This window comes from Coptis chinensis, chromosome 3, assembly GCF_015680905.1.
Source record: "Coptis chinensis isolate HL-2020 chromosome 3, ASM1568090v1, whole genome shotgun sequence".
NCBI lineage: Eukaryota > Viridiplantae > Streptophyta > Magnoliopsida > Ranunculales > Ranunculaceae > Coptis > Coptis chinensis.
In genome coordinates this window covers 11,462,561-11,490,158 of record NC_141458.1, presented here as the reverse complement: position 1 = coordinate 11,490,158, position 27,598 = coordinate 11,462,561, and the positions used below count along the sequence as shown (strand labels likewise).

At 40.8% G+C, this 27,598-nt stretch overlaps 4 protein-coding genes across 7 annotated transcripts; 3 read left to right on the top strand and 1 right to left on the bottom strand.

The window, feature by feature from the left end:
* Positions 1 to 3,607: 3,607 nt before the first annotated feature.
* Positions 3,608 to 4,483, top strand: LOC147507926 (uncharacterized). The gene has a single exon (XM_086596588.1). The coding sequence runs from the start codon at positions 3,608 to 3,610 to the stop codon at positions 4,481 to 4,483; it is 876 nt and encodes a 291-aa protein (XP_086452714.1).
* A 1,206-nt stretch (positions 4,484 to 5,689) lies between these two features.
* LOC147507925 (uncharacterized) lies at positions 5,690 to 6,442 on the top strand. The gene has a single exon (XM_086596587.1). It carries the CDS (start codon positions 5,690 to 5,692, stop codon positions 6,440 to 6,442), a length of 753 nt encoding a protein of 250 aa, XP_086452713.1.
* A 13,260-nt stretch (positions 6,443 to 19,702) lies between these two features.
* LOC147507924 (flotillin-like protein 4) lies at positions 19,703 to 21,753 on the bottom strand. Its single transcript, XM_086600577.1, has 2 exons — positions 20,598 to 21,753; positions 19,703 to 20,414 (listed from the first exon to the last, which is right to left on the bottom strand). Exons 1-2 carry the CDS (start codon positions 21,522 to 21,524, stop codon positions 19,896 to 19,898), a joined length of 1,446 nt encoding a protein of 481 aa, XP_086456703.1. The 5' UTR covers positions 21,525 to 21,753; the 3' UTR covers positions 19,703 to 19,895.
* A 2,004-nt stretch (positions 21,754 to 23,757) lies between these two features.
* Positions 23,758 to 27,518, top strand: G3PP5 (Major facilitator superfamily protein). 4 transcript variants are annotated; one of them, XM_086600574.1, is made up of 4 exons: positions 23,900 to 24,168; positions 24,620 to 24,885; positions 24,978 to 25,518; positions 26,172 to 27,518. In XM_086600574.1, the coding sequence occupies exons 2-4, from the start codon at positions 24,651 to 24,653 to the stop codon at positions 26,203 to 26,205; spliced, it is 810 nt and encodes a 269-aa protein (XP_086456700.1). In that variant the 5' UTR covers positions 23,900 to 24,168; positions 24,620 to 24,650; the 3' UTR covers positions 26,206 to 27,518. The 4 variants fall into 4 exon arrangements, 3 of the variants coding, with proteins under 3 accessions (XP_086456698.1, XP_086456700.1, XP_086456699.1); XM_086600573.1 differs by having other exon boundaries at positions 23,992 to 24,168; positions 24,657 to 24,885; XR_015217833.1 differs by having other exon boundaries at positions 23,758 to 24,885; positions 24,978 to 25,599.
* The last annotated feature ends 80 nt before the right edge of the window (positions 27,519 to 27,598 follow it).

Sequence of the window (27,598 nt, the reverse complement as noted above, 5' to 3'; positions counted from 1 at the left end):
AAATTAATTGGTTTGACTAGAAGTAGTTTGATATTAATTTTCTTTGTACATATATAGATGGTCTAAGAGAGACCTTAAGATAGTTAATATCAACCACGCTCAAATCTTGGATAGTAATTATAATGTATTCAATGCATAATTGATTACCTCTATTGAGTTTACGTGTTGTTAGACGATGATTATGATTATAATGTTGTGAAAATATATGTTAGATGAAGTAACTTGTAGCTTATATCCAATAGAGCATATGTTAAAGTTGTATAGCATGCTAGGTTTGGATATTAATCATCGTGGATTTACTTTGAACTTGATGATAGTTTATTGGTAAATTTTTTCTAGTTTAAGACATTAATGGGTTAAGCCGTTAGATGTTGTAGTAGTACTTGAGGTCTTGTTGATAGGGTATCCTATATTGCTTGAGCTCATGTAAGGAGAGGAGGTGGAGTCCTCAGTTGTTTTGCACATTCAGTGGCTAAATTTGCTTAAATATCGTATACTTTTTGTTGTGAGGGATACAGTTAAAGTTTACTTTTCCTGAACCTATGATATGATATTAACCATGTTTGGCATGAATACATTATTTAACATAGGCATGAAGCTTAACCATGTCATATATTATTAAGTAATGAGCATCGTTATCTACGAGAGGAAATAATATGGGAAACAATCATATCTTCCTAAACCTAATTTAGTAAAGGAGATGTAAGGTTATGGATTGTCTTCTTAGACAATATCCTCCAGTGACTATTTTAGACAAAGAGATGTAATGCTTGTGGATTGTTTTATTAGGCATTATCCTCCTATGATTATGAATAAATAGCCAAGGTGATGTACAAGTGCGTGGATTGTCTCTCTATGTAAGTTAGAATATTGAATGATGAAAAGAAGAATGATAATGATATTATCTTGGGTAAAACCTTTTTCATCTAATTCTTCTATTCTTTAAAATTCATTTGAATCACTTGTGAATTTCCTTTCATATAAATAGCATGAACATAATATGACTATGTTTAATATGATCTATAATCATAGACTTCAGTAAAGTATATTCTTGTCATAAGAGTACATATTATTGTTGTTGTTTCTTTTAGTGTTTGTAGTGGTATAATGTGTTTTGCATGTAAGTTTGATTAGGAACTGTGGGGGGTGGTGACCCATATGCATGACACTGTTTTACCATAGTTCATCTCACAAGATAATTGGAAAGACACTGAACTACAAAGTATGTAAATGTCTTGGGCCTATCTAAAAATGTTTCAAAATGTGGGGGGTGTCTTGCCAAGGCTATTGTGAATGAATCTAAAAGAAATATTTTTGAGATCTAGAACTATCTAGTAGATGTTCATTGGTGAAACTCATAATAGTGATGTTTGTTTTAGTTGTCATGCGTGATAACAATCTTGTAGATACCACACTATTATTGAATGTCTTATATGCTAATTTTATTTGAGGATGTGCTCTCTGTGAAATTGGTGATCTTAGCACTTTTCAGTGTTTTTAGAAATTTACTTACTACGTGCTAAAACTCAATAATTCCTTACTCACTGTTTTTCTTTTAGAATGCTGTAGTGGTAGAATCCGCGACTATCGAGATCACAGGTCGATGGGCCGACGCAAGCCACAACAATTGAATGCGGGAGTAGAGGATAGCTGGGAATAGTGGGTCCGGCGAAGACAAGCGATCGAGTCGAGTGTGTAAAGATCATACCACGGAAGTTAAAAGGTGGACCAAAACCCTACACGTGGACGGCCGAGGAGCGAGAGATGAGAGGACAGGTGGACGGCTGGGGTGCGAGAGGGGGAAGTATAAAAAGAATAGTGTAAGGAAAAAGAAGGAGAAGGAAGGGAGGAAGTGAGACATCGAGACTAAGAGGGTAAAAAACACGTTCACACATTTGGCGCCATCTGTGGGGAAGTAAAGAGAGTTGAGCAGTAGGAGGTATGGTGGTGAAAGCAAAGAGAGGTGTAGGACGACCGAGGAAAGTTCCGGCTAGAGAGGAAGTGGCTGAATCGGTGGGAGATGATGGGGGAGAGCAAGGGATGGAAGAGACAGCGGCATCGTCTTCGGAAGAAACGAGACAATTAAGAGAGGAAGTGGCGAGGCTGAGGGAAGAGAATGAGGACTTGCGAAGGGAGAGGGAGATCGTAGAGGAATCAGAAAAGGAGATGTCAGAAACGGTGAGAGAGGAAGAAGGGAGACCCAACATGGAAGAGAAGGTGGTGCCGGGGCTTACTAGGGAACAGGTGAGGGAGATGATTGCCAATGATCTGAAAACGAGTTTGGAGCAAGCAAAAGGTACATCCGGGACGGCGAACCAGGTAGTGGCGGGGTTGAACCGCAACCCATTGGCGGACGCAATTTGGAGGGCGGAGGTCCCAAAGCGGTTCAACCAGCCTAGGTTTGAGAGGTACGACGGGACAGGAGATCCAGCGGACCACATCCACCATTTTCGGCAGCAAATGCCGCTGTGGCAGGAACCCAGGTACGACGGATTATGGTGCATGATGTTCCTAGCAAGCTTGAAAGGGGGAGCCTCGGACTGGTATTATAGATTGCCCGCAAAGAGTATACACAACTTCCTGGAGATGGAGCAAGCCTTCGTGGACCACTTCATACACCAGAAAAGGCGGGTGGTGGACATAGCGGCCCTGTTTAACGTAAGACAGAGGACCGCGGAGTCAGTGAGAGAATTCTTATGCAGATTCAAGGCAGAAACATTAAAGGTGGAGAACTTGGACGAGAGGACTGCAATGATTGCCTTTGAGAGAGGGCTGCGTCCGGGAACAAGAGTACACGAATCGGTGGCTAAGAACGAGATCATATCATTACAAGACTTGTACCCAAGGGTGGAGAAATATATACGGTATGAGGACACGCTACAGAAAGAGACAAGGAGGGCAGGGAAGGCCGTTCTGGCTTTGGATCGAAGCGAAGACCGTGGAAGATACGAGTCATCAGGTAGAGAGAGCGGTGGGCGCCGTGGTTACACTTCACGGCTAGAAAAGAGTGGCGTCGAAGGCCGGAGAGAGTATAGAGAACGGAAGCCGTATCGAGAAGTGGATCCGATACCAGTGGACAGGCCGCTGAGTGAACTGTTACCACTGATTCAGGGTTTACAAGGCTATGAAGGTCCGCGGAGCAACCCCAACGAAATACCAGGCAAACCTTATTGTGCATATCATCAGATACAGAATCATGAAACAAACGAATGCTACGCCATCAAGTGGATGGTACAAAAGATGATAGGGGGAGGGATGCTTAAGGAGTTTACTAAGGGGAAAGAGAAAGCGGAGCGGTTGCCGAACTCGGGGAGAATTATGGGTACAATAAATGTCATATTTAGTGGGGAAATCTTGAGTCACAACGCTCATCGGGATCGGATACGGCGGACAGCTAGCATCCAACAAGGAGGCAGGGTATTCTCGGCCAGTCCCTTGGCCTGTGACCGGCAAAGGAAGTATCGTGTTTACAGACGCGGACTTGAGAATGGTGGATAGTCCACATGAGGATGCACTGGTGATCACGGTGGCCATGGGAAATTACATGGTGAAAAGGGTCTTGATCGATCGCTTGGCGGTCGCGGTGGATTTGCTATTCGTGGGGACGATGGAAGAAATGAAGATAAGCAGGAAACAGCTGAGGCCATCGCGGATTAACTTGTACGGGTTCAATGAGAGTATGACCGAGCCACTGGGAGAGCTTCTGTTGCCCGTGACCACAGGACCGGTGACGGTGTTCTCGCGGTTCAAGGTGGTGGACGCGAACTCACAGTACAACGCCATTCTTGGCAGACGATGGATCCATGAGATGAAAGCGGTACCATCCATGTATTACCAAGTGATCAGATTTCCCACTCCAACGGGGATGCATGAAGTCCGCGAAGACCAGGTGACAGCGCGGAACATCCATCAGGGAACAGTGAAAAGGATGATTCGGAGGGACGAGGATGAGACCTCGAAACCGAAAAAAGCGGAGCATAGCATAGCAAAGCAGTGTGCCTCCGTGGAAGAGGAGGCAGAGACGCCAGTGGTAACAAAAACGCTGGATGAGATCGAGTTAGTAAATGTGGGAACTAGGGAAGAAGAAAAGTTCATATCGGTGGGGTCGAATTTGTCGAAGGAGTGGAAAAATAAATTGGTGCAGTTCCTCTCGGAGAATGAAGACGTATTTGCTTGGACTATCGAAGAGATCACTGGGTTGGACCCCGAGTTCGCGTGTCATCGACTACACATGAGGGAGGACGCCAGGCCGGTGAGACAGAAGATGCGCAATGTTAGGCTGAGATATGCGGAAGAGATCCGCGAAGAGGTTGTGAGGCTGAAAAGAGTGGGCATAATTCGGGAAGTAGAATTCTTAGACTGGTTATCCAACATAGTCGCGGTACCTAAAAAGAATGGGAAGGTCCGTATGTGTGTAGACTTTACGGATGTAAACTCCGAAAGTGCCCTGGGCGACGGTTATATCAATGCCGCTGGTGGATGAGCTAGTAGATCGGACGGCGGGATTCAAGATTTTCTCTTTCATGGACGCCTCGATGGGGTACAACCAAGTCGCGATGTATGGACCGGATCAGGAGAAGACATCATTTGCAGTGGAGGGGGGGGGGTACATATTGTTACATAAGGATGCCATTTGGTTTGAAGAACGCCGGGGCTACGTTCCAGCGATTGGGGGAGAAGATGTTTGCGAGCAAAATAAGGAAGAGCATTAAGGTATACATCGACGACATGGTAGAGAAAAGCATGTTAGAAGAAGAGCATATGGAGGGGCTGAAAGAGACATTTGGCATATTGCGGGCACATAATCTGAAGTTGAATCCCGAGAAATGTACATTTGGAGTTACCACCGGGAAGTTTCTGGGTTATATTGTGACTCACCGGGGAATAGAGGCCAATCCCGAGCAAATACGAGCACTAATAGAGATGTCGTCACCCCGGGACGTTAAGGAAGTATAGAGGTCGGGCGGGTCGGTCAGCGCCTTAAATCGGTTCATATCCAAGTCATCCGACAAATGCAGGCCGCTGTATAGATTGTTGAGAAGGACGCCAGATTTTGTGTGGACGCCGGCTTGCGAGGAGGCTTTTCAAGAATTGAAAAGGTACTTGGGGCGGGCGCCTTTGCTATCGCGACCGGAGCCCGGAGAGAAGTTATACTTATATCTGGGGGTGTCCGAATATCGCGTAAGCTCGGATCCCGTCGTCCGAAAGTGGTAGACAAGATCGAAAAGACGGTGTATTTCAGAGCAAAACGCACCGGAGGCGAGACTTCGGTGACAACAAAGTGGGAGAAGTATGCCTTGGCACTGATATTTTCAGCGTTGAAGTTGAAACCTTACTTTGAGGCGCATTCAGTGGTGGTGTTGACAAACCTACCTCAAGGCGGGCTTTGGTATGGAGAATCGGGGAAGAATGCTCAAATGGGCGGTAATGTTGAGTTCCTATGAAGTACAAGATCAAGTGAGGACCATGAGAAAAGGCTCAGCGATAGCGGAGTTTCTAGGCGATTTCAGCGAAGACCCCACTTTGGGGAAGAGATGCTCATGGAGCCCGAACGGGAGGGAGAGCCGGATGGATCGGATCCCCGGATAAAAGGAATGGGTGGAGAGTGTTCGCGACGTCGCCGACGGATGCGGCAACGGAATAGGCATAGTGTTGGTCACCCCGCATAAACGACCGAATCGAGTTATCCATGAGGCTCGGGTTCATGGCCACAAATAATGAGTCGGAGTATGAAGCCGTGATAGCAGGGTTAGAAATGGCCGGGGAGTTAGGAGTCAGCGAGTTAACTGTTTATTCGGATTCCAACCTAGTGATATGTCAAGTGAATGGTGGATTCGTGGCTAGGTGTGCTCGGATGGCTAAATACTTGGAAGTGGTGCATCGCAAGGCAGCCGAGTTCAAGAAAATCAGGTTTGTACATTTGGGCCGCGGAGAGAATCGGCATGCGGACGCCCTTGCCTATGTCGCAGCAGCAATGCCGGGGTCAGAGGAGAGAACCTTGAGGATAAGGAAATTAGAACGGTCAAGTATTGCAAAGGAGGTCGAAGTATATCAAGCTGCGGAGGGGGAAAGAGGTTGGATGAGCCCTATAAAACATTTCTTGGAAGGAGGAGAGGTGGTGGACAAGATGGAAAGGAGGAGATTAGAGCAAACTGCGCGCAGGTATATTCTGGTAGAGGGAGAAATGTACCGAAAGAATTTTGATGGACCACTACTAAGATGTCTGGAACCAAGTTTGGCACGAGAGGTATCATGGAGCTTCATGGGGGGATGGAAGCCATTCGGCGGGAAGAACAACGGTACAAGATCGATTGTTGACGCAGGGGTACTTCTGGCCTCATATGAAGAGAGACGCGGTGGAATTTGCCAAGAAATGTGGGAAATGTCAGCGATTTGCTCAACTAATATTTGCGCCAGCGGAACCGCTGCACAACGTATCTAGTCCGTAGCCATTTGCCATGTGGGCCATGGATATCGTGGGTCCGCTGCCAATGGCGAAGGGGAAGAGAAGGTTCATGCTAGCTGCCACGGATTATTTCACTAAGTGGGTGGAGGCTGTGGCCTTGCAACAAGTAAGGGAAGAGCAGGTGATCAAGTTTTTATGGGAAAACATTATCTGTAGATTTGGGTTGCCACACACTATCATCCCGGACAATGGAACGCAGTTCACGGGGTCAAGGGTGAGAGACTTTTTGCGCGATAATGTGAAAGCGGAGGATTCGGCCCCGCATAACCTGAGAGGGGAATGGTCAAGCCGAGTCGTCGAACAAGACAATCATGAACAACCTCAAAAGAAAATTGGAAGACCGTAAGGGAGCATGGGCTGATGAACTAAGTTAGGTACTATGGGCGCATCAAGACTACATCGCTGGACGCCTACAAAGGAGACGCCGTTCTCATTGGCGTACGGGATCGAAGCCGTGATCCCTTCGGAGATGATGGCAACCACCACACGCACCAGGGCAGTTGACAGTGGATTGAACTGGGGCATACTGGCTAGGGACTTGAACTTAGCGGAGGAGAAAAGGGACACTGCACGCATCAGACTTGAGGAGTATCACCGTCGCCTGCAGAGACAATACGACAAGCGACTGAGGCCCCGCAAATTCCAGACCGGCGATTTGGTTCTCAGATGAGTCATTGCAAGCACTAGAAGGACAAACGAAGGAAAGTTGGGACCTAATTGGGAAGGGCCGTACATAGTGGTGGGCATCGGAGGAGCCGGCACATACCGACTACAAACCGAGGATGGCAAGATGATAGATAGGCCTTGGAATATTAGAATGTTGAAGAAATTTCATGTCTGAATGTAAGGCCAGTCCGAGCAAGAGATGTGGGCTGTTTGTACATATATAATACAACGGCTCTTTTGGGTAATTAACAAATGACCGTCACTCTTAGGGGCAAGGCAAGGCCTCAGCCGGCCTACCGGTCATAGAAAGGGGGGGGTAGAGCCCTTCGTGGAAATTTTGTCCAAATCAAATTCAGGGGCAAGGCAATGCCCCCACCGCCTACCGGGTCATAGAGAGCGGGGAAAGAGCCCTTCGCGGACATTTTGTCCAAATCAAATTCAGGGGCAAGGCAATGCCCCAGCCGGCCTACCGGTCATAGAGAGCGGGGGGGAAGAGCCCTTCACGGACATTTTGTCCGAATCAAACTCAGGGGCAAGGCTATGCCCCAGCCGGCCTACTGGTCATAGAGAGCGGGGGGGAAGAGCCCTTCGTGGACATTTTGTCCAAATCAAATTCAGGGGCAAGACAATGCCCCAGCAGGCCTACCGGTCACAGAGAGGGGGCCTTCGCGGACATTTTGTCCGAATCAAAATCAGGGGCAAGGCAATGCCCCAGCCGGCCTATCGGTAGTGGAAAGAGCGAGGGGAAGATCCCTTCGTGGATATGGAGTCCGAATCGAACGAAGGGGCAATGCAATGCCCCGGCAGGCATATCGGTTGGAGAAATGGGGGATTAGAATCAAATGTGCACAAAATTAGAAACAGCAAACATTGAAGTTAAACATAACATGTGAAAGCGGGACATCTCCGATAAGAGACCCACATGGTCAGCAAGTTACAATTTCATGCAAAACTCTTTACATAAGGAGAGAATTTCACATAACAGTGTTCAAAAGTGTTTGGGGCGCCACAATTAAGACATTCAGAGCCTAAGGAAAACACAAACAAGGCAAGTTCAGAATCATGGTGAAGCTAAACGGGCATCCGAGGTGGCATCGACAAAGTCACCAACAGGGGTCTCTTCAGCGGAAACATCAGCGGTGTCTTCGGCAGAAACGGTAGCGGCCCTAGCACAGGCTTCATCAACGGCTTCCCGGTTTTCTTCTAGCTCTTCAACATCGTCCCCAAGTCCAGTCGACCCCTCCGGCCCGGGTGTAACCGCGGTGATCACCTCCTCACCAACGGGGCTCGGCGACACCTCAGGCAGGAGGCGGCCTTCCTTGAGAAGCCGGAGTGCTCCTCTTGGATCTTCCTAGCAACTCTCTTGTCAGCCAAAGACCGGTAATGGGCCTGGAGGGTAGTCATATCTGCCTTGTGTTGGTCTAGAAGTACCACCAGATCTTTCGGTGCCGTTGGAGGAGAGAGGCGCGTTGGCCGGCTCAAGCGTCATTGACCGAGTCCATATAATCCTGATGGTTGCGCTCCGCGATCCTTAGTTCATCCTGAGCTCGGGATTTCACCAAGTCGGCGGCGTCTAGCTCTTGTTGGAGTCGTACACAGGTGGCTCTCAGACCGTTGGGACCGCCGACCTCTTTCTCCAGGGAATCTACCTTAGACCGAGCATTAAACAGACCGCGGATCATGTACGACATGTTCAAACTCACCTAAGTATAGACAAGATGAGTACATCAAAAAAAAAAAAAAAAAAAGGGAGGGATGGAAAATACCTTCTCCCAGTTGGTATACAGGGAGGTGCGGTGATGTTCAAAGGTGCCGGCGTCGGCATAAGCCCGGTCCTTTGGCAGATGGGAGCCGTAGAAGATTGAGGATGCCACCGCGGGATTCTCAAGAGCCGAGTCCTCAACATTGACTTTGCGGTGGCGTACCTTGAAAACTGGGGCAAAGTCGGCGGGAGGAGCAACTTCTTTTCCTGGACGCCGAGGGGCGGGAGGGGGAGCATCTTCTGTCACGCGAGCGGGGGGAAGGGGGTCCTTGATAGCTACCGTCCTTTGACGTTTGGTCGGCGGCCCCTCAACAGGAACGGCCACCGTGGAGGGGGAGACTTCCGTTACTTCATCCTCATCCCTATCAAACAACTTCATCTGGGAGAGATCCATGTTCGCGGAAGGGGATTGGGGAGGGTGTATTGATCTTCCCAAGTGGAGATGGCTTTATAGGAGGGAAACCGTTCGGATGACGCGGACCGAGGGGGAGATGATGGTACAGTGGGCGTGGAGTGAGAACTTCGAGTAGGTCGGCGGCGATGAGGGTGAGAGTGGTAACGGTTTTTGCGGGGTGGTGAGGCTCTGGGTCTGCGTTCCTTGGGAGGGGGTGGACGGTAAAAAGGGGCAGAAAAACCCAGGAAGTCACGAAGTTGAGGGACTTCGAGCAAAGGAGTACCAGTAGAGGGATTAACGCTCAAACGCTCCGCAAAGCAAGCATCACCAAAGGTCCACGGAGTCCCGGCCGAATATGGGGCGAGGTAGCTGGAGTATACTCTGGATTTGGAATCAGACCGCCAACCTGAGAAGAAGCACAAACAAGAAATCTATGTTAGTTCGCGAAGCTGAAGCCGAAAGAAGAAAAGACGGTAGCAAAACTCACCGCTAGATTGGAAAACAAGGTGATTGAGTGTCACTCCTACCGGGAGGTCTGTAGGCAGGAAGTTACCAGAAACATACAGCGGGTAGTGATGCCACTGTTTACCCGAGGTAGTGACGCGGAGTAAGAAAGTTTTCTTTTGGGGGCGGACACAGAAGGATTAGTATCCTATACCCACATCCTTGGTACTTTTCTTTAGGAAATATTGGGAGATAAGGTCGCGGCAGGTTATCTGAGGGTTGCCGGTCCTGTTGTAGTAGTTTGCGGGCATACATGATCCGCCAGAAGTTGCCGATGCCTTGGCAGGGAGGGATGTTGAAGTGGTTACACACCTCCACATCTAGTACGGTGAGAGGGAGCCGCGACCGGACAATCTGGACCTCCATCGTCGCAACTAGGCACCCGGACCGCGGAGGCACTAAGTGGGGATAGTGGGTGACGGACGGCACGTGTTCTATCAAAATGTCGGCTGGAATGCCGTAGGCAGCCCTAATCGCATTTAAGTTCGGCCTACGATATCTAGAAGGTGACAGTAAAGGGGCAAGGAAGCTGCCAGAAGTAGAGGGGGCCGCCGTAACGGCCATTGGAGGTGGAGAGGCCACCTCGGTAGATCTAGAGGGTGAAGAATCGTCAGAGGGAGAGGAAGAGGGGTTCTCAGAGGCCGTTGCTGACATCGACGAGAAGATGAACAAACTAGTGGAGAGAGAGGGTTCTAACAGTTATGGGTGGAGCTGTAATGGGAAGGTGTAGAAGCAAAAAATGCGGATAAAACGATAAGAGTAGCAAGAACCAAGAAAGACAAACCTGAAACTGAGTCCAACAACGTCAAAATTCCGACCGGAGCCACGCCTAGGAGAATGAATTCAAGGGAAAAAGTGCAGTGAAGTTGGAGAGGGGGAAAGAAATGTAAAGCAAGAAAAGCCAAATGAAGAAAGTGGGAGAAAGAATGGAAGCAGGAGTTTAAATAGGGCAAGGGCAAAAGGGTAATTGCCAAGGTGTGGAAATCGAAGGGACAGCAGAGGAACCGCTAGGAGCTTGACACGTAGGGGTGAAGAACACGAGGAGGCACAGGAACGGCGCACGCAATGAGTGGCCTGCGGCGTGTGCAAACCCCGAGGGAAGACCAATCAGATCCAATTAAAGAAAAGAAGGATAGAATTCTCAATCTCGGACCAATCTCATAGGCCGTGGCATCGAGAAGGGGCATCTGTAGTGGTAGAATCCGCGACTATTGAGATCACAGGTCGATGGGCCGACACAAGCCACAACAATTGAATGCGGGAGTAGAGGATAGCTGGGAATAGTGGGCCCGAAGTAAGACAAGCGACCGAGTCGAGTGTACATTATCATACCGCGGAGCGTAAATGTGGACCAAAACCCTACACGTGGACGGCCGAGGAGCGAGAGATGAAAGGACAGGGGGACGGCTGGGGTGCGAGAGGGGGAAGTATAAAAAGAATAGTGTAAGGAAAAAGAAGGAGAATGAAGGGAGGAAGTGAGACATCGAGACTGAGAGGGTAAAAAACATGTTCACACAAATGCTAATCTAGTTTGAGTAGGGATTTCGTTCCAACTTCTAAAACAAGAATCTAAATGATCACAACTGAAATCTACACCTTGGAGAACTAAGTGAGAAAGATTTGATAGATAGATTTTTTTTTAACACAAGTTATCTAAAATTTGTAAGTTTGTTTTGTAGTTAAATGAAAGAGAGAGAAAGATAGGGAAGGATTAATCCTACTTATGCAAGGTCTAGCTACAAGTCTTTTAGAAACAGGTCACTACCATCTCAAATCCCTAACATAATATACCTATCTCTAAACATATCATGCTAGCATGTGGAATTGAAATAATATTTCATCTCTGAAATATCATTCCAACTCCTAGTTCTACTTTACAACAGTTGATCATATATTTGTCAATCTCTGTCATTTTGGGACAGGATGAAAAATAGAACCTAAGTCTTTTAAGTAGTGATTTTGGAATCCTAAATTTGTAGCCTGATCCTCACATAAGCATCATTAATCCTCCCCTTGGGAGAGTTTTAGCTCATGATCCTAGGATTTGATTAAAACTACAAGTAAGATAAGTAAAAAGAGATAGAAATAAGAAATGAATACAAAGCCAACTAATTACCTAAGGAAAACAAAAGTTTTTATTCAAGAACTAGAATGTGTAGTCCTCCATTAACAAGTTACAAGCTTTTTTTTTTTCTTAAAACTAAAAACTAAAAACTAAAAGTAAAGACATGGAAGTAAATAAAAAGTAAAAGTCAAGGAAGTAAAAGCTAGCAAACTCCCAAAATCAGCCCCCCTTTACATAAGAGAGCTTTTTTCTCTTCTCCCACGTGAAACACTCTCATCTCATTTATTTTTCACTTATCCACAACTAACCCCCATTTGACACCTTTCATTTTTTTAGATAAACATCACCTAAATCCAACCAACTCATTAACTTCATGCAAGGTGTTAAATTTGCATGACTCATCAAATCTTATGGGCCCGCCTAGTGGGTCCACGTGCATTGTCCAGTGGCAGTCCGGTCTTTTGGCATTTTTACAACTTCCTGCCTATGCGTAGAGTTCGTCCCACTGATCGTCGGAGCAGCTCACTCGTCACATTCGGAGTCCTGGTTCAAGAGATATGAGCTTCGGAAGTTTGACGCTTCTGTGCACGTAATCCCGTTTCTGACTGGATTCTGTATTATTTGAGTCTTTGGGCTTTAGTCTGGATTTGTTGGGCTTCACATGGGCTTGATCGGAAGGCATGTGTATACTCCCTATTCCGTGCTTAAATGCTGGCTTTATCATAATTTTTACATTAGCTGCTCCAACCTGCAAAAACACGAAGATGCGATTATTTCATGATTATTAAGCACAAAATTGACCGAAATGCTATGTCTCTACAGGTTTTTATAATACAATTTTGGGTGCTTATCAATTGGCATAGAGTGGTTGGATGTTCATAATGAACTACATAAGAGGATCCCATAATTTTTTGAATAAGAAATTTGGAAGACTATTAGTGAGTATATCCACCTTTCACGGTGATGATGTTTATATGTTTCTTGAGGAATATTCATTAACCTATAAGGAAGTTGTCTGTCTATGAGAAGTGTCATTTTTGGAAGGATACAACTCCTCTAAACTGGACTCTTGTTTTATTGGGGGATCTATAGGTTGAATTGGATATTCAAGAGAAAACTAAAATGTGATAGTTGTATTGCAAAATACAAGACTAATAATAATAGCCAAGGGGTTTCAATCAGAGACAAGATTTATACTACTTTAAAACTTTGCTCATGTAACTAGAATTTTTTCTATAGAATTCTAAAGACTCTAGTTGAGTAGTTATGCGGAACTACAATACCAAGTAGTACCAAGTGATGAGCTGAAGGTATATAATTTAGTTAAATCTTTGTATGAGTTGATTCAAGCGCCTATAAATGACATTCAACAACATATTAGTGTTATATGGATGTCAAAGTACCGTTGTTGATAAAGGTGTGTATTTTCTTTAGAATAAAACAAGACATATGTGTTAATCTCTCTTTGTTTAGATGATTTAATATCATGAGTGCTAACATTGAGAATATGTATGAGACATAGAAATTCCTATTTGAAACACATAATAGGCCGTCATTGAAAATGATAGTTCATTATGTTGTTAAACTCATTTCTGTAACTGCTATATTTAATTGTCAAAATGTTAACGTTTGAATATGGTTGAAACCCACAGCGTACCTTAAACCAGACCGACCGGATAGTCTAAGAGAATTTCGGGCACTACATAATTGAATGATTGGTGAATATAGAAATTATAACTCATGTTGGTTTTATTATATTATTTTAGCACGTAGTAGAAATATTTTTCATTGAAAAGTATGGGTATTCTGATAGTAAGCATGCGTTAACACCTTTTGTGGCAAATATCCATCTTATGAAAAATAATCTACTTGGGTTTTCTCATCCTAAATATGTCAATATCATTGGTAGCCTATTGTACTTGATGAATTATATATGTGAGACATGACATTGCCTACATTAATGACATACTGAGTTGATAACCCATTGTTCTTATAATAAACATTGGATGTATATTGTAAGTTTATCCAAGTACTATAACGGAGGCATTGATTATGGACTTATATTTAGTAGATTTTCATCATTGTTGGAAGGGTAATGTGTTATAAACTAGATCCAGTAATGTTTATGTGTTTACCCTTGGTGGAAATTAAGTGTCTTGGATATTATCCAAGCTGGCAAATCTTCCCATTTATAAAAGGCATGTGATGATGTTAGTGGGTTAGCAACTTCTTGGCAAATCTTCCCATTGGCTAAAAATTTCAAGACTCTAACTCTAATATTTTTGTATTTTGTTTATAATTTCTTTTAACTTTTGTAGAAATTTGAGATATATGAATACAAACATATGAAAGAAATATCATATATTCAAGGAAATGTATATACATAAGTTTGAGATATAACTTATTCATTTTGAATTCTTTTAGTTTAGATTATTGTTTTGTTAGGTCGGACTTAGTTTGGCCAAATGGTAAACAATAAATGTCGACCGATTCAAATTCAAGTTTTTTATTTTTGGAGGCAAGTGGTTATCGTAGAATGTTTTTTTTATAGTGGGGATGAGACTTATGCCCATATATAGGGCGACACTAACGGCAACTCTACCTATGTGATTGGAGATCCTATGAAGTAGGTTCAAAGGGAAAAACAAGTCATAAGTTTGAGATATAACGCCGTTTGTCTGCTTGAGTACTTATCGTCTTATTTATTTATGAGACGTCTCACCTTATGGCGAGATGGTACTATAGTATACTTTATATAACTAGAATTGCAATGAGTAAGGATGAGTTATTTTACTCTTATTGGAATCCATAGTCCATTTTATAATGAGATAGTGTATTTTAACTGCAATGTACACTTGATGGATATCCACCTACGTGAATGTAGAACTGGGTCGGTTCTTATGAGTATATGGGCAAGTACTTTAGAGCATTCATGGAACACAGGCAGCGCAAGCGCAAGGGCCAAAAAGCGCAACACCGCAGAACAGACATATAATGAAAGAGCAATGTGGGTGCATGTGATCTGTTTTACTACAAGGGAATGTTGGTTCAAAGATTTTTTAATCCACTACTTTCACGTATTATAAGACATGTTACCCTATGACTGATTCAAGCCCGTAAAACACCAGTATCTTATGCATTGTTTTTTCGATTCTCTCTGGCATTTAATTAACCTTTTTTTTTGTAATATCCTATTCCAAACTAGTGGGGGACTATTAGTATTTTGAAATAGTAGGGGATTGTTGGAATCTCTTGTGTATTTCTAAATACTAGTGTGTGTGTGCAAAGTGGGGGAGATGAACAAATAATTTTCTCTTCACTTTAGTACATAGCAGATAGTCTCATATTGGTTATCCACCACATCGGGTCGGGTTCAGGCTTGGACTTGGGCTTACTTATTGTGGGTAGTGGTTTGACCAATTGTCTAAATTTGTTTTGTTTTTTTCTTGAGCAGCAAGTTTTGGTGTTCTATTAGGAGTTGGTCTCTCTTCCTTATCTGTTTAGGAGACCGACCTAACCTCTATAAATAGGTCTGTGAGTCCATATAGGAGATAGACTTTAACGGATCGTAAAACCCATCTCAAAAAAAAAACGTAAACTATAACCTATCCTATTCTTCTCTTCTTCCTTGTAAGAGTCGAGGAAAGAGTTATATTCTCGGCCATTCAGAGAGTAGTATGTTCTAGTGCAAAAGTGAGGCTGGCTGTTAACTATTGAATCTGTGAGAAAGACATCACTCTTTGTCTTTCTCGCGACTATGGAAGGGCTTAAATCTTTCATGGGGACCCTAATCTGCGCCTTGGTTATTACCTGTTAATTCTGTCATTGTCTATTGTTCTTTCTGTTCTACTCTAGTTGCTGTGTTGATGCAACTATTCTAAGAGTTCCAAGGGGCTGATTTCGGCCTGATGGTCCTAACAATTGTGAACATTATGTCTCCACTCTCCAGGACAACTGAAGGTTGGACGCTTAGTGTCCAAAGAAGCTTAGAGCTTAGACACACTCCCCCTTCATGTATTCTATTCTAATTCCAATAAGAAGTTGCACGGTAGGTTCTTCTGTCAATTGCTGGCTGTCAGACATAAACTGCTGAGTCCTCATCACATACCATTCAGAGTCCTCATCAACGATGCATTGAACAAACAAGTGTTTGGTAATCTATCAAACTTTTTGACAAGTTGGTGTAGAATAGTATAATACATGCTTATACAGTTTTTTTTTTTTTTTTTTCGCTAATCATGCTTATACAGTTATACACCTTTCATCCTTAATGAAAATGAGTTATTCTTTTTTGCCTCTGTTGCTGTCATCCTCTTTCCTTTGTGTAATATTTCGTGTTCTTTAATTTTTGAAGAAAATTTAGAAAATGTAACTAGTTATAAGTTATTTTCGTTATATCGTTTGTTTTATATTCGAACCTTATTTTTTTTTAACTCAATACAGACTACAGTCTACAGAGACAACTAAAGGTGAAAATTCATCATCTTGCTGGCGTTGTTATATTGATGGATCTGCTAGTGCCTAGGTTAAAGCTTTCAGTACAAAACATGTGTACAGGTTGTTCAAATATACATGTACTGTAAGAATTTAAGTACTAAGTACCCTCGTATATAGTCAATATTAATTATAAATACTAATTTTATTCTATGGATTCTTGTTATAAATACTAATTTTATTCTATGGATTCTTGTGAATTGTGATTACTTGTTGTCTCGAGGGATGTTGCCAAATACTAAAAGGTTATTATCAAGAATGCAGGAAAGTCGTCCACCAGGAAAAAAAATTAGCAATAAGGATATATTATTGAAAGGGGAGAAACCCGCCGTCGTGCACGATAAAGTTGGAAATATTGATGACTATAACAACTCAATCACACGGTTTCTTTTGTAATTGACTTTAGTATGATTAGTTATGTTGCAAGTCCAGTGCAATTGTAAGGAAGCCTGTTTTTAAGGTACACATAACTGAATTTTAAGCGCTCTTGGGATAAATCAAATAACTGAATTTTATTCGTTTGGCACTATCGACATAAATCAAATAAGTAACTCGGTGTGTCGAGAAGCCATATGGCGAGGCGAGGCGAGGGGCGATGTGCACAAATGATATTGGGAGTCTTCCTTTGCCAGATCAACATTTGGGGGCTTTCATCAAATTGCTCGAAAGTCCATCATATTAAATGAATCATGAATGAACTTCGTGCTAGCATCTTAGATGGGCTTAGACTTTAGAATAGTACATAATTACATATTGTTGGGCACGAATTTAAAGTAAACTAAAAACAGAGGTACTTATAAACTTATATGGTTTTAACTTTGGGCCTTCACAGGCCAGGTTGAATGTTGTTAAAACTGTTAAAAGATTATATTTATATCTTAATATTAAAGCTCTTACAAAAGATATTTTTTGAGCTGTATTAAAATTTTACGTCATCAATAATAGTTAACTTAAAACGGGAAATTATTTTCTTTTTAGAATCCAACTTTAAACGGGAATCTCTTTTTCTTTTAAAACCAAAACTAAAATAGTAGCATAAAAACTCTTTATTTCCGAATTAAAATGGGATCCTTCCCCCAATTAAAAAACATGAGTTTTAAAAATTGAATTAAAACAATTTGTTAAAAAATTAAAACGGATTTTTAAGACTTGATTAAAACAATTTATTAGGAAATTAAAATAGGTTAGTGACGAAAACAGGAATTACAGTTTGTTATAATTGTTGAACAAATTTTTAAAAAACCGGTACGTATGTACGGGTCTACTTTCTAGTCTTAATATTAAAGCTCCCACATGGGGTATTTTTCGAACTCTATTAAAATTCAACGCCATCAACTTAATAGTTAACTTAAAACGGGAAACTCTTTTCTTTTTAGAATCCAACTTCAAACGGGAATCTCCTTTCCTTTTAAAACCAAAACTCAAATAGTAGCATAAAAACTCTTTATTTCCAAATTAAAATGGAATTCCTCCCCCAATTAAAAAACACGGATTTTTAAAACTTAATTAAAACAATTTGTTAAGAAATTAAAATGGATTTTTAAGACTTGATTAAAACAATTTGTTAGGAAATTAAAACAAGTTAGCGATGAAAATAGGAATCACGATTTGTTATGATTGTTGAACAAAATTTTTAAAAAACCAGTGCGTATGCACGGGTCTACTTTCTAGTCTTAATATTAAATTTTCAAGGGCATTTTTCTAGCTCTCTTAAAATTAATATTAATTAAAATTTCCTCCTATTGAAAAGAGAAATTTTAGCATTTTTCGGGAATCTTTCTCTATTTAAAAATTCCTATAGAAAAAGAAAAATTCATCAATTCATATTAAAACGGAAATTCGGTTTTTTCTAGAAAATTGAAAGAGTTAGAAAAATTATGTATAGTTATGATTGTTAAAAACCGAAAACTATAAAATCAATTAAATCCTAAATTAAATCAAAATTAATTTAAATCCTAAATTAAATCAATTAATTTCAGTCACACAATTGATAAACATATACAAAATTAATCATAAATATTACTAAAATGCCATTTTATCGGTTCGGTGGAGGACAAACCTGAAACCAAACCAATATCTTATCAGTTCGGTTAGGTTTCGGATCGGTAGAGGACAAACCAAATTACCAAAACCCAAACAATTTTTTATCGGTTTGGTTCGGGTGGGTTATCGGATTATTGAAACCATTGACAGCCCTACGCAGACCTAATACCATGCAAATAACATCCTGGCGACCAGGCCTAATAGCAAGTTAACAAGGCTGGAGACTTGTGGAGTTGTTGTGGATTCTCACCAGCAACGCTATTGGAGGTTGTTGCAACAGGTCTTAATTGGGTTCCGTATGGGGTTGGCGAGGTAGAAGATGGGTTAAAAACTTTGGTTTGCGCCCAGGAAAAATGAAAGAAACTCCGTTGTGCCCGTCTGCTAATTTTCCTACTCCAAATTTCCTAAGCTTCGTTCCCATTGTCTTAAAGTAAAGACTGCCAAAGGATTTTGATGATCATGTTGAACATTAGGCTTCGAGAGGGAGTCAACGTTTACTGCCTGAACGATATTTTACGCCTTTTTCTTATCCCTATATGAATTTTTTTTGGCCTGGATATATTCCACATATCCCGAATTTTTAGTTAGCATCAATATTTTGAACTACGGAACCACTTACTTAGGGTAAATACTTGACCCTCATTTACTTGTTCCTGTGGTTTTTTTTTTTTGTTTAGAGGGTAATTGATTAATGAAATAAATGGGAGGTTACAATTGTTCCAGTGGCCTTGATCAAGACACATAGCAACGCCTATCTGAGGCGAGGTAAAGTGTTTTCCATCCAACTTGAACTGATATATTGGATTTTCTCACATTTGGTATGCTCATGTGTTGTTATTGCATAGTCGTTAGTTTCGACCAGTGCTCCACTAAATCCTGTAAAATAAACGAAAAACGATTAAAAAGGATATCGAATTTACAAGTAGTCAGAACCAAACTTTTTAATTTTTGTAATGTCTAAATTTCTCACACGGTGTTTCATAATTCACAAGTTGCATATATTGTTATACACCGTGTTAACATTCTACAACCTCATGACCATAGAAATTAATTCGAATTGTGAAACACCATGTGAGAAATTTAGATGTCATGTTACACATGTCCCCACATTGCAAAAATTAAAAAGTTTGGTCTCCAAATTTACCAAAAAAAAAATTTAGCCCCATATTGTCAAAACTTGTAAAGTTCAATACCTTTTTTAATCGTTTTTCGTAAAATAAACTCCTCTAAGCTTGTCGAAAAAATCAGCTCGCAAGACCCTTCAAGGTTGTTCGAAGAGGTCTTGAGCTTGAGTTGGGATTTAGAGAAGAAGTAAAGCGATCACAATTTTCCTTTAAATACAATTTGAAATTACATAATATAAAAAAATGGTATCGAATTTAAAAGAGGCCATGCTACCCCTTTATTTTTTACAAGATAAACATTATTCAGATCACACCAACATGGCAATACGAAGAACACTATGCGTAGAATGGTGCACAATTTGGGTGCACATACATACTTAATCAGTTGTAGAGTCAGTTAATGTACCCATCCAAGCTGGTGGAAGCATTCCAGTCTGCTCATGTACTGTCTTGAACAATGGTGGCAACATTTTATACACGCCACCAACCTGATTCATTGCAGAGCCACCACCTCCCACTCCATCAACAATTTCCCCACCATTGCCATTAGTCCAAATGCTGATCTTTGGTTGTAACCCTTGCACAGCCTCGGCATTGATCTTTGCAAGTTCTTGAAATACACCCTTATTGATCATCAGATAATCTCTTAGGGCATTGTAGTTACCTCCCAGTGCATCCAAAAGGGTACGCAAATATGTGCCCTGTGCTTGAGCCAGTGTAATTAGTCCTTCGGCCTCTTTCTGCTTTGCGTAGAACTCTCCATCTGCATACTGTTGGCGGGTATAGAATGTTGCGGACGCAAGTGCTCTTTGTGCTGCAGCATCTTTCTCCTTCTCATAAAGCTCTGCTTCTGCTGCCTTTTGTTTCTTGTAAAGCTCCGCGTTTGCTTCTTGCACCTTATATTGTCCAGAAAAGATTGAAAATATTTAGGATTCATTTTTGTTTGGATTTCAAGTGTACCTACTTGTTAAGTCTTTTATTTCAATCTATATGTTCATATATGCTAATATGCACTAGTATTTTTCTGAAATGTGTGATTGTTCAAAATTGACTACAGTAACAATGACAGTAGTTCTTACCCTGGTTTCATACTCCACTGTAGCTTTACTCAGATGCTCAGCCTTAAGCTTCTCTGTCCGAGTCAAAGCATTCATTATCTCAACATCTCTTTGCAACTCAGCCTCTCGAATCGCCACGGCTTTCACTGCCTCCACCTCAGCCAATCGTGACTGCCGGGACCATTCGGCCTTTTTCATACTCAGCTCAGCATTTGCCTCAGCTATATCAGCTTCTCTCTTATTTTCAAATATTTTTACTGCTGTTTTAACCTTGATCTCTTCTTTTGTCCCTTCTCCTTGTCTCTGTGTTGATATGACCTTTGTTTCCGCATCAATCTTCGCCGCATTTTGTAATGTTTGTCCTTCTCGAAGCTTTGCTCCAACCTCGCCCTTCATTTTTGCTTCAGCTACGTCAACTCTCGCTTGATTTGCAGCCTCCATTTGAGTCTTTTGTCCAAGATAGGAGAAGTACTCATGGCCAGGTACGTCAACAAGCTGTTTAACATTAGCATTATAGATTAAAAGCCCAAATTGGTTTAACTCAAGCTGTACCTTACCAAAAACTTCATGTTTGAATTCTTTGGTGCCCCTAAATATTTCTTCCATGGTCATTGATGCTGCGAGAACACGAGTCTCGCCCTCAATGATACCCTGAACAAGCTCTTTAACATGGTTAGAGAGCTTGTCGTGTGGAGAAATGAGCTTAGCATATTTAAGTAAGCTCTCACGGTCGTCAGCCCTGGGGCCTATAGTAAAGACTGCTGGGAGAACGAAGGGCAGCTTTTCGGCACTCATGGCTTGGACGTTTAAGGTATAGTTTACTGGGGAGATGTCGAAAATGGTGCTTGATTGGCCGGGGAGAATCCATCCTTTCTTGACAATCTTTATGTCTTTTATGCCTACACCAGTGATTACTACGTACTCTGATGCACTTGCAACTCTATACATGGTAATGTGTTTTGTGTTAAAAGAGACCAGCTATTTGAGTTTTTATAGTGAAGAATGGAATACTCTTTGCTATTGATGAAGTTATCAATGTACTTGAGTTGTAGTTTCTTCTGAGGATATTTTTGATTGCGAAAGATGCTTTAAATTTAAATGGGAAAACATTAATTAGTATACACTGTGGCTGTACGAAAATGTATCAAACCATTGCTTATATGAGAAAAACGTAGATGTTTAGATTCAATTTTCTATAACGATAAGCTTTCATCATGACCATATATATTAGTTGAAGATCCACATTTCGTAAATTGAAAGTAGTCTGATAATTACAAATTTGAGGAGGTTTGAAATTCTGAATCCACATGTTTGGTCAGGATGATATCTACAATGTCAACTAGCTATTAGCCTATTCCGCAATCACAGCCTGAATGGATGCCATATGTCCAATAAAACTGCGCAGCCTGATATTGGACACATTTGTGTCAAACCAAGTTGGATGTTATTGACAACTTGTTTATATTTTTTTGTATGAGCTGAGAAAGTTGCAGTGTAGCTTCCTAAGGGTGGATTGTCGAAAGTCAATTGTAGAACGGATCTTTATATTTCTTGTTCATTAGGTGACAGTTATTGCAAGGTAGGTTCTCAGCTCAATTGGCAACTCTTGAAAAATGACGAGTTGATCATGACTTTGTTTTTATATTATTGTATGCTGCTACATGCCTATATGTAGAGTCATCGTCAATGCAATGGAGTAATCCTCTGCTTAAGTTGATCCTCTAAGCAAATAACACAATTTTTTTTCCTTTGCTAGAATCCTTGCAGAAATATTTGCCTCATCTGTGGTGCATATATACTAAAAGTCAGAAATAGTTGCATTACTGATCTAATAAAAAGTCAAAACACAGTTTTCTTTGTAAGTACCTACAATGGCTGCAAGTTTGTTTTTTAATAGTCATGTGAACTGCGAAGTATGGTTTACAGCTGACGATCACATTTCCATCAGTGATACGTATAATCCTTCCCGTCACGTATAATTCCTTAAATAATAGGTTTTTTTTCCGATAAACCTTAAATAATAGTTATTACAACATATTCTGGTTATTGAACACCCAGGTCAGTTGCAACCATTACTGAAGTTTCCAATCCGTCTCTCTACTCCCCCCTTAGTGCCTTACACATCCATATATAGCAATCATCTAACGTTATCTGGTCATTGTATACTGCATATATATTAATTATTAAACACATAACAAAATGGTCCAACTGAAAGAGTATGAGTAACTTCTATGTTAGGTGTAAATGCGGAATGTTGATGCTACCGTCTTTCAGTCATGCTATACATATGGTCGACTTACTTATTTACAGTTTCTCCCAATCAGGCTCTATATGTGTTCCCAAAAAAAAACATCCATTTTATATGACAGTGTCATATATACGGTTTGCTTTTCACTGTTAGTTACTCAGTTTATGAACAGAGAAAATCAAGTGTAAAGAAAGGCTAATTATGTTGGTACAATATATGGTAACATATAGGGTTGCATAGTTCTAGTTTTCTAAAACCATTTAAGATATATAAGTGAGAATTTGAGACATTGGAGAAAATCAAATGTTGTAACCAATTTTATAGTACTATGGTTATTAACCTATTCATCTTTGATTCTTTCCATTATATGTTAATATGTTTCCTCTTCATTTGGTGAAGCCATGGCTAGCAAGTTGTAACTGTTCGACATATGCAAAAGCTATTGTATCATTGAAACAGAGTTGAAGTATTAGTCACTTCCACTTATTCGTGACAAAGCATTATTCACCTTGGGATAGAGCTAATAAAGAGTACGAGTGTTGCTACCATAGGCTTCACACATCACTAAGCTAGTCCACCTTGTTTTCAAGGATCGATAAATATATCAATTATACCTAAAACTGATATATATCGGATATATTTATTTTTTTCGTTTAAATTATTTAAAATGTGGATATATTGTAAAGTTTTATATCCGATATATATGAAAAAAGTTCTATATTCGGTAGATATATATATAAAAATATCCACCGATATATATGTTTTGTCTATGGTTTTTTCATCATAACAAAGAATATATATATATATTGTAATAGTTCTGGCATTTATATGAATACAGTGATCATAAAGCTTAAATGCTTCAACACCAGACATTAACTGTGTGAGAGTGAGAAGAGCGATAGCACTTCGCAAACTTTTGAAACATTTCTTAAATTTCGCGATATACGTTTATTTCACCACTCAAATTGTTCAACGGAACTAGTCTGACTTACAAAAGACCAACGAGAATAACTACTTTCAATTTTCCTACCAAAATAAATGTACAAAATAAACTGTTATTCCTCTTCTTCTTGTTGATCACCTTCCTCGTTTCACCAAAACCCCTAAACAAAACAAATTTCAATAAAAAAATGGAAACCAAAACCCCAGTTCACAATCTCTTCTCTACAACAAACCACACACAAAGATCCCATCTTTATTACCAAATAACAGTACTTCTCCTCACATTCTCAGCTTACGCTTCATTTCACGCTTCTCGTAAACCCCCAAGTATTGTTAAATCAGTATTAGGCCCTCCAGAAACTCATAATTCAGATGGTTGGGCACCCTTTGATGGGAAACAAGGTACACATAGATTAGGTGAATTAGATCTTGCATTTTTATCTGCTTATTCAATTGGTATGTATTTTTCTGGTAATATAGCTGACCGTATCGATCTTCGCCTTTTTTTAACATTTGGTATGTTAGGTAGTGGTGTTTTTACTATAGTTTTTGGCCTAGGGTATTGGTTAAATGTACATAAATTATGGTTCTTTATGGTTGTGCAAATTGTTAGTGGTGTTTTTCAGTCTATTGGTTGGCCTTGTGTTGTTTCTGTTGTTGGGAATTGGTTTGGGAAGTCTAGTAAAAGAGGGTTGATAATGGGGATATGGAATTCACATACTTCTGTTGGGAATATTATTGGGTCGGTTGTTGCATCGTCTGTTTTGGAGTTTGGGTGGGGTTGGAGTTTTGTTTTGCCTGGGTTTTTTATTATTTTTGTTGGGGTTTTGGTTTTTTTGTTCTTGGTTGTAAGTCCTGATGATGCTGGGTTTGAATCTGTTGGAATGGAGATTGAGTTGGATTCGCAAGGGGAAGATGTAGAAGGGTTAGAGGAAGTTGAAAGGGAAGAAGATGAAGTCGGTCTTATTCAATCTGAATCTTTGGATTCGACAGCTGCTATTGGGTTTTTAGAGGCGTGGAGGTTACCGGGTGTTGCGCCGTATGCTTTCTGCCTGTTTTTCTCTAAGCTTGTGGCTTACACTTTCTTGTACTGGTTGCCATTCTACATTAGGCACACAGGTATATTGAGTTTTGTGAATCAGTTGCATTAGTAGATATATGATAGTTGATGTGAAAACTGAATGTTTAATAAATTTATGTTAACTTTGAAGAGGTTGCCGGTGTGCGAGTATCTCATAAAACTGCGGGAATCCTTTCCACGATATTTGATATAGGCGGAGTAGTTGGTGGAGTATCGGCTGGCTACATTTCTGATAGAATTGATGCTCGAGCAGTTACTTCCATTACATTTTTGTTGTTCTCGATTCCAGCGCTTATTCTGTATCGAGTATATGGAAGCATCTCAATGTATACAAATGTTGGTTTGATGCTTCTTTCTGGATTGTTTGTGAATGGTCCTTACTCGCTTATTACAACGGCTGTTGCAGCAGATCTTGGTACACAGAGTGTGATCAAAGGGAATTCTAGAGCTTTGGCTACTGTTACGGCAATTATAGATGGTACTGGGTCTGTTGGAGCTGCTTTGGGTCCCCTATTAACTGGGTATATATCAAGCAGGGGATGGAACAGTGTCTTTGTGATGCTTATTCTTGCAATATTTCTTGCGGGGTTGTTCTTGATTCAACTTGCAAAAGCTGAGATATATAGCAAGATGAATAACGGGAAATGGTTTTGGCAGAACACAACTACACAGTAAGTACATTACAGTATGATGGGTGGGTTATCCTACATACTACATGGTGGGGAGGGTGATGCCCCACGGCTGTCATTCATGTATGTTTTTCCTATTCATTCTTTGTATTTTTTTCCATTGATTAGTGGTTGTACACATACAAACAATAGTTACAAAGAAAGTTCACCTTTTTTTATCAGTATTTTTTTCCTATTCATGTATGTTTTTCCTATTCATTCTTTGTATTTTTTTCCATTGATTAGTGGTTGTACACATCCTATTCATTCTTTTGATTATCACCAAAGTTTTGATACCAATGTACCTGGGATTGTTCTTTTCACATCTCTTTCACGATGAACTTCTTCACTTTTACTATTTGCATTTTTGTTAAGATTTTACAGTTTCTACAAAATGTTGTAAAATCAAGCTTCTCGGAATAAAATACCCTTCCTGCATGCTGTAATCGTCACATCAGATCCTCCAATTATTCAAAATAATAAGTGGATATAGAGGCTCCCTTTGTTATTATAATAACTATTAGCTAATTCACCTAGTATCTAAGCATTTTAGGTAAGGTCTATGCATTTCAGCAATACCTTTGCCTTTTATAAGTTACACATGCTTTACATGAATTGAGAACTAAAGAGAGTTCTGTTAAATACTTGATTCTTAGGATGGATGAAGTTCAAGTCACTCTTGGGGTGTAACAAGGACTTTTACAAGCAGCAAAACTTCTGATATCAGCAAGCTTGGTGAAAAACTTTCCTGAGCCATAATGACACTGAAGCTGTTACTTATGGTATTGAATCTGAGGGAGCAGTGCACAGCTCTAGCCACCCTACCAGCTGGATATATGTAATTTAGGGGATGATCAGTTTCTTTAACAATTCTATTATTTGGGAAATTCGTTGGGGAGTTTCTTTTGATGCGCCATGCGTGGTAAGATAAATTGCAGGGTGAATGAGAGGAAAAAGGATGTAGCACGGCTGTATTTGACGTCCATCTTGGCTTGGAGGAAAGAAAAGCAGAGAGAACTTACAAGAGAAAGCTTTGTTGACGTTTCTATTTCTCGTGATGAATTTTTAGGCCTAAAAGCTATGATAGAATGTGCTACTGATTTTCTCCTTAATGATGGAAGAGTTGCAGTGACATTAAGCATTGAGAACTTAATTACCTCGTGTGGCCTAGCAGTCACCATTGGAGCCTTCAAGACGTGAGCTATTGCCAAGGAGAATCGGGTCTACATCAGGGAGATAGACTAGCTGTCACATGAAAATGTTTAGTTGGAAGCACCACATGAGTTCATAGGATTGAACTTTGCTGCCATTGGATTGGTTAAGCATGAATACACAACTTTGAGAAAAACAAAGCAGTCAAACTCGCAAGACATGTCTAGGTGCTTCCGCAAGAGCTGAGAGCCTGAGATATATCAATGGACTGGCATCAGTTCCACTGTTCTCACAAGAAGAATGACATCGAGCAAGAAGTCATTACACTAGAAAAAAAGAACGAATCTTACAAAAATACATTTGCTTCTAACTGCTTGCTTCTACATGGAACTTCTGAACAATTGCAAAGTGCTGCGCAGAACATGCTTGGTTCTAAGCCAATGACTTCTATTCTCACAAGAAGACCAAGCCTTTGAAAGAATGCACTTAGATTCAAGTGTTTTCATTCCATTTGCATCTACGTCAGAATACTGACCTAAATCCAGAAGTTCTTTGTGTTTCAGACTTTCAGAAACTATTATACTTTTGTTTACTGTACTGGTTGATAATTTTGTTTGGACAAAATTACCAAGGCACGAACAGGAAATCAATGGGTGGTGCGTTGTAGAATCAAGGTGCAGAACATATTGTCTGTAACACCAATCTTAACTTTAGTATCCAAATGTATGTTACTGCTATTGAGTTCTAGCTAGCATGAGATGCATTTTTCTCAGATTGTACGTCTCGCCGCTTTAAAGCGTTTGTAATGGTTGATAAACAAATAGAAGAATCGACAAGCATTTCAAATGGTCTCCTTACTTGTCAATTTAGATTATAGAAATAGGTAAATTCTGAAGACAGTATAGCCATTGAGTAAATTATTTAGTCCCAC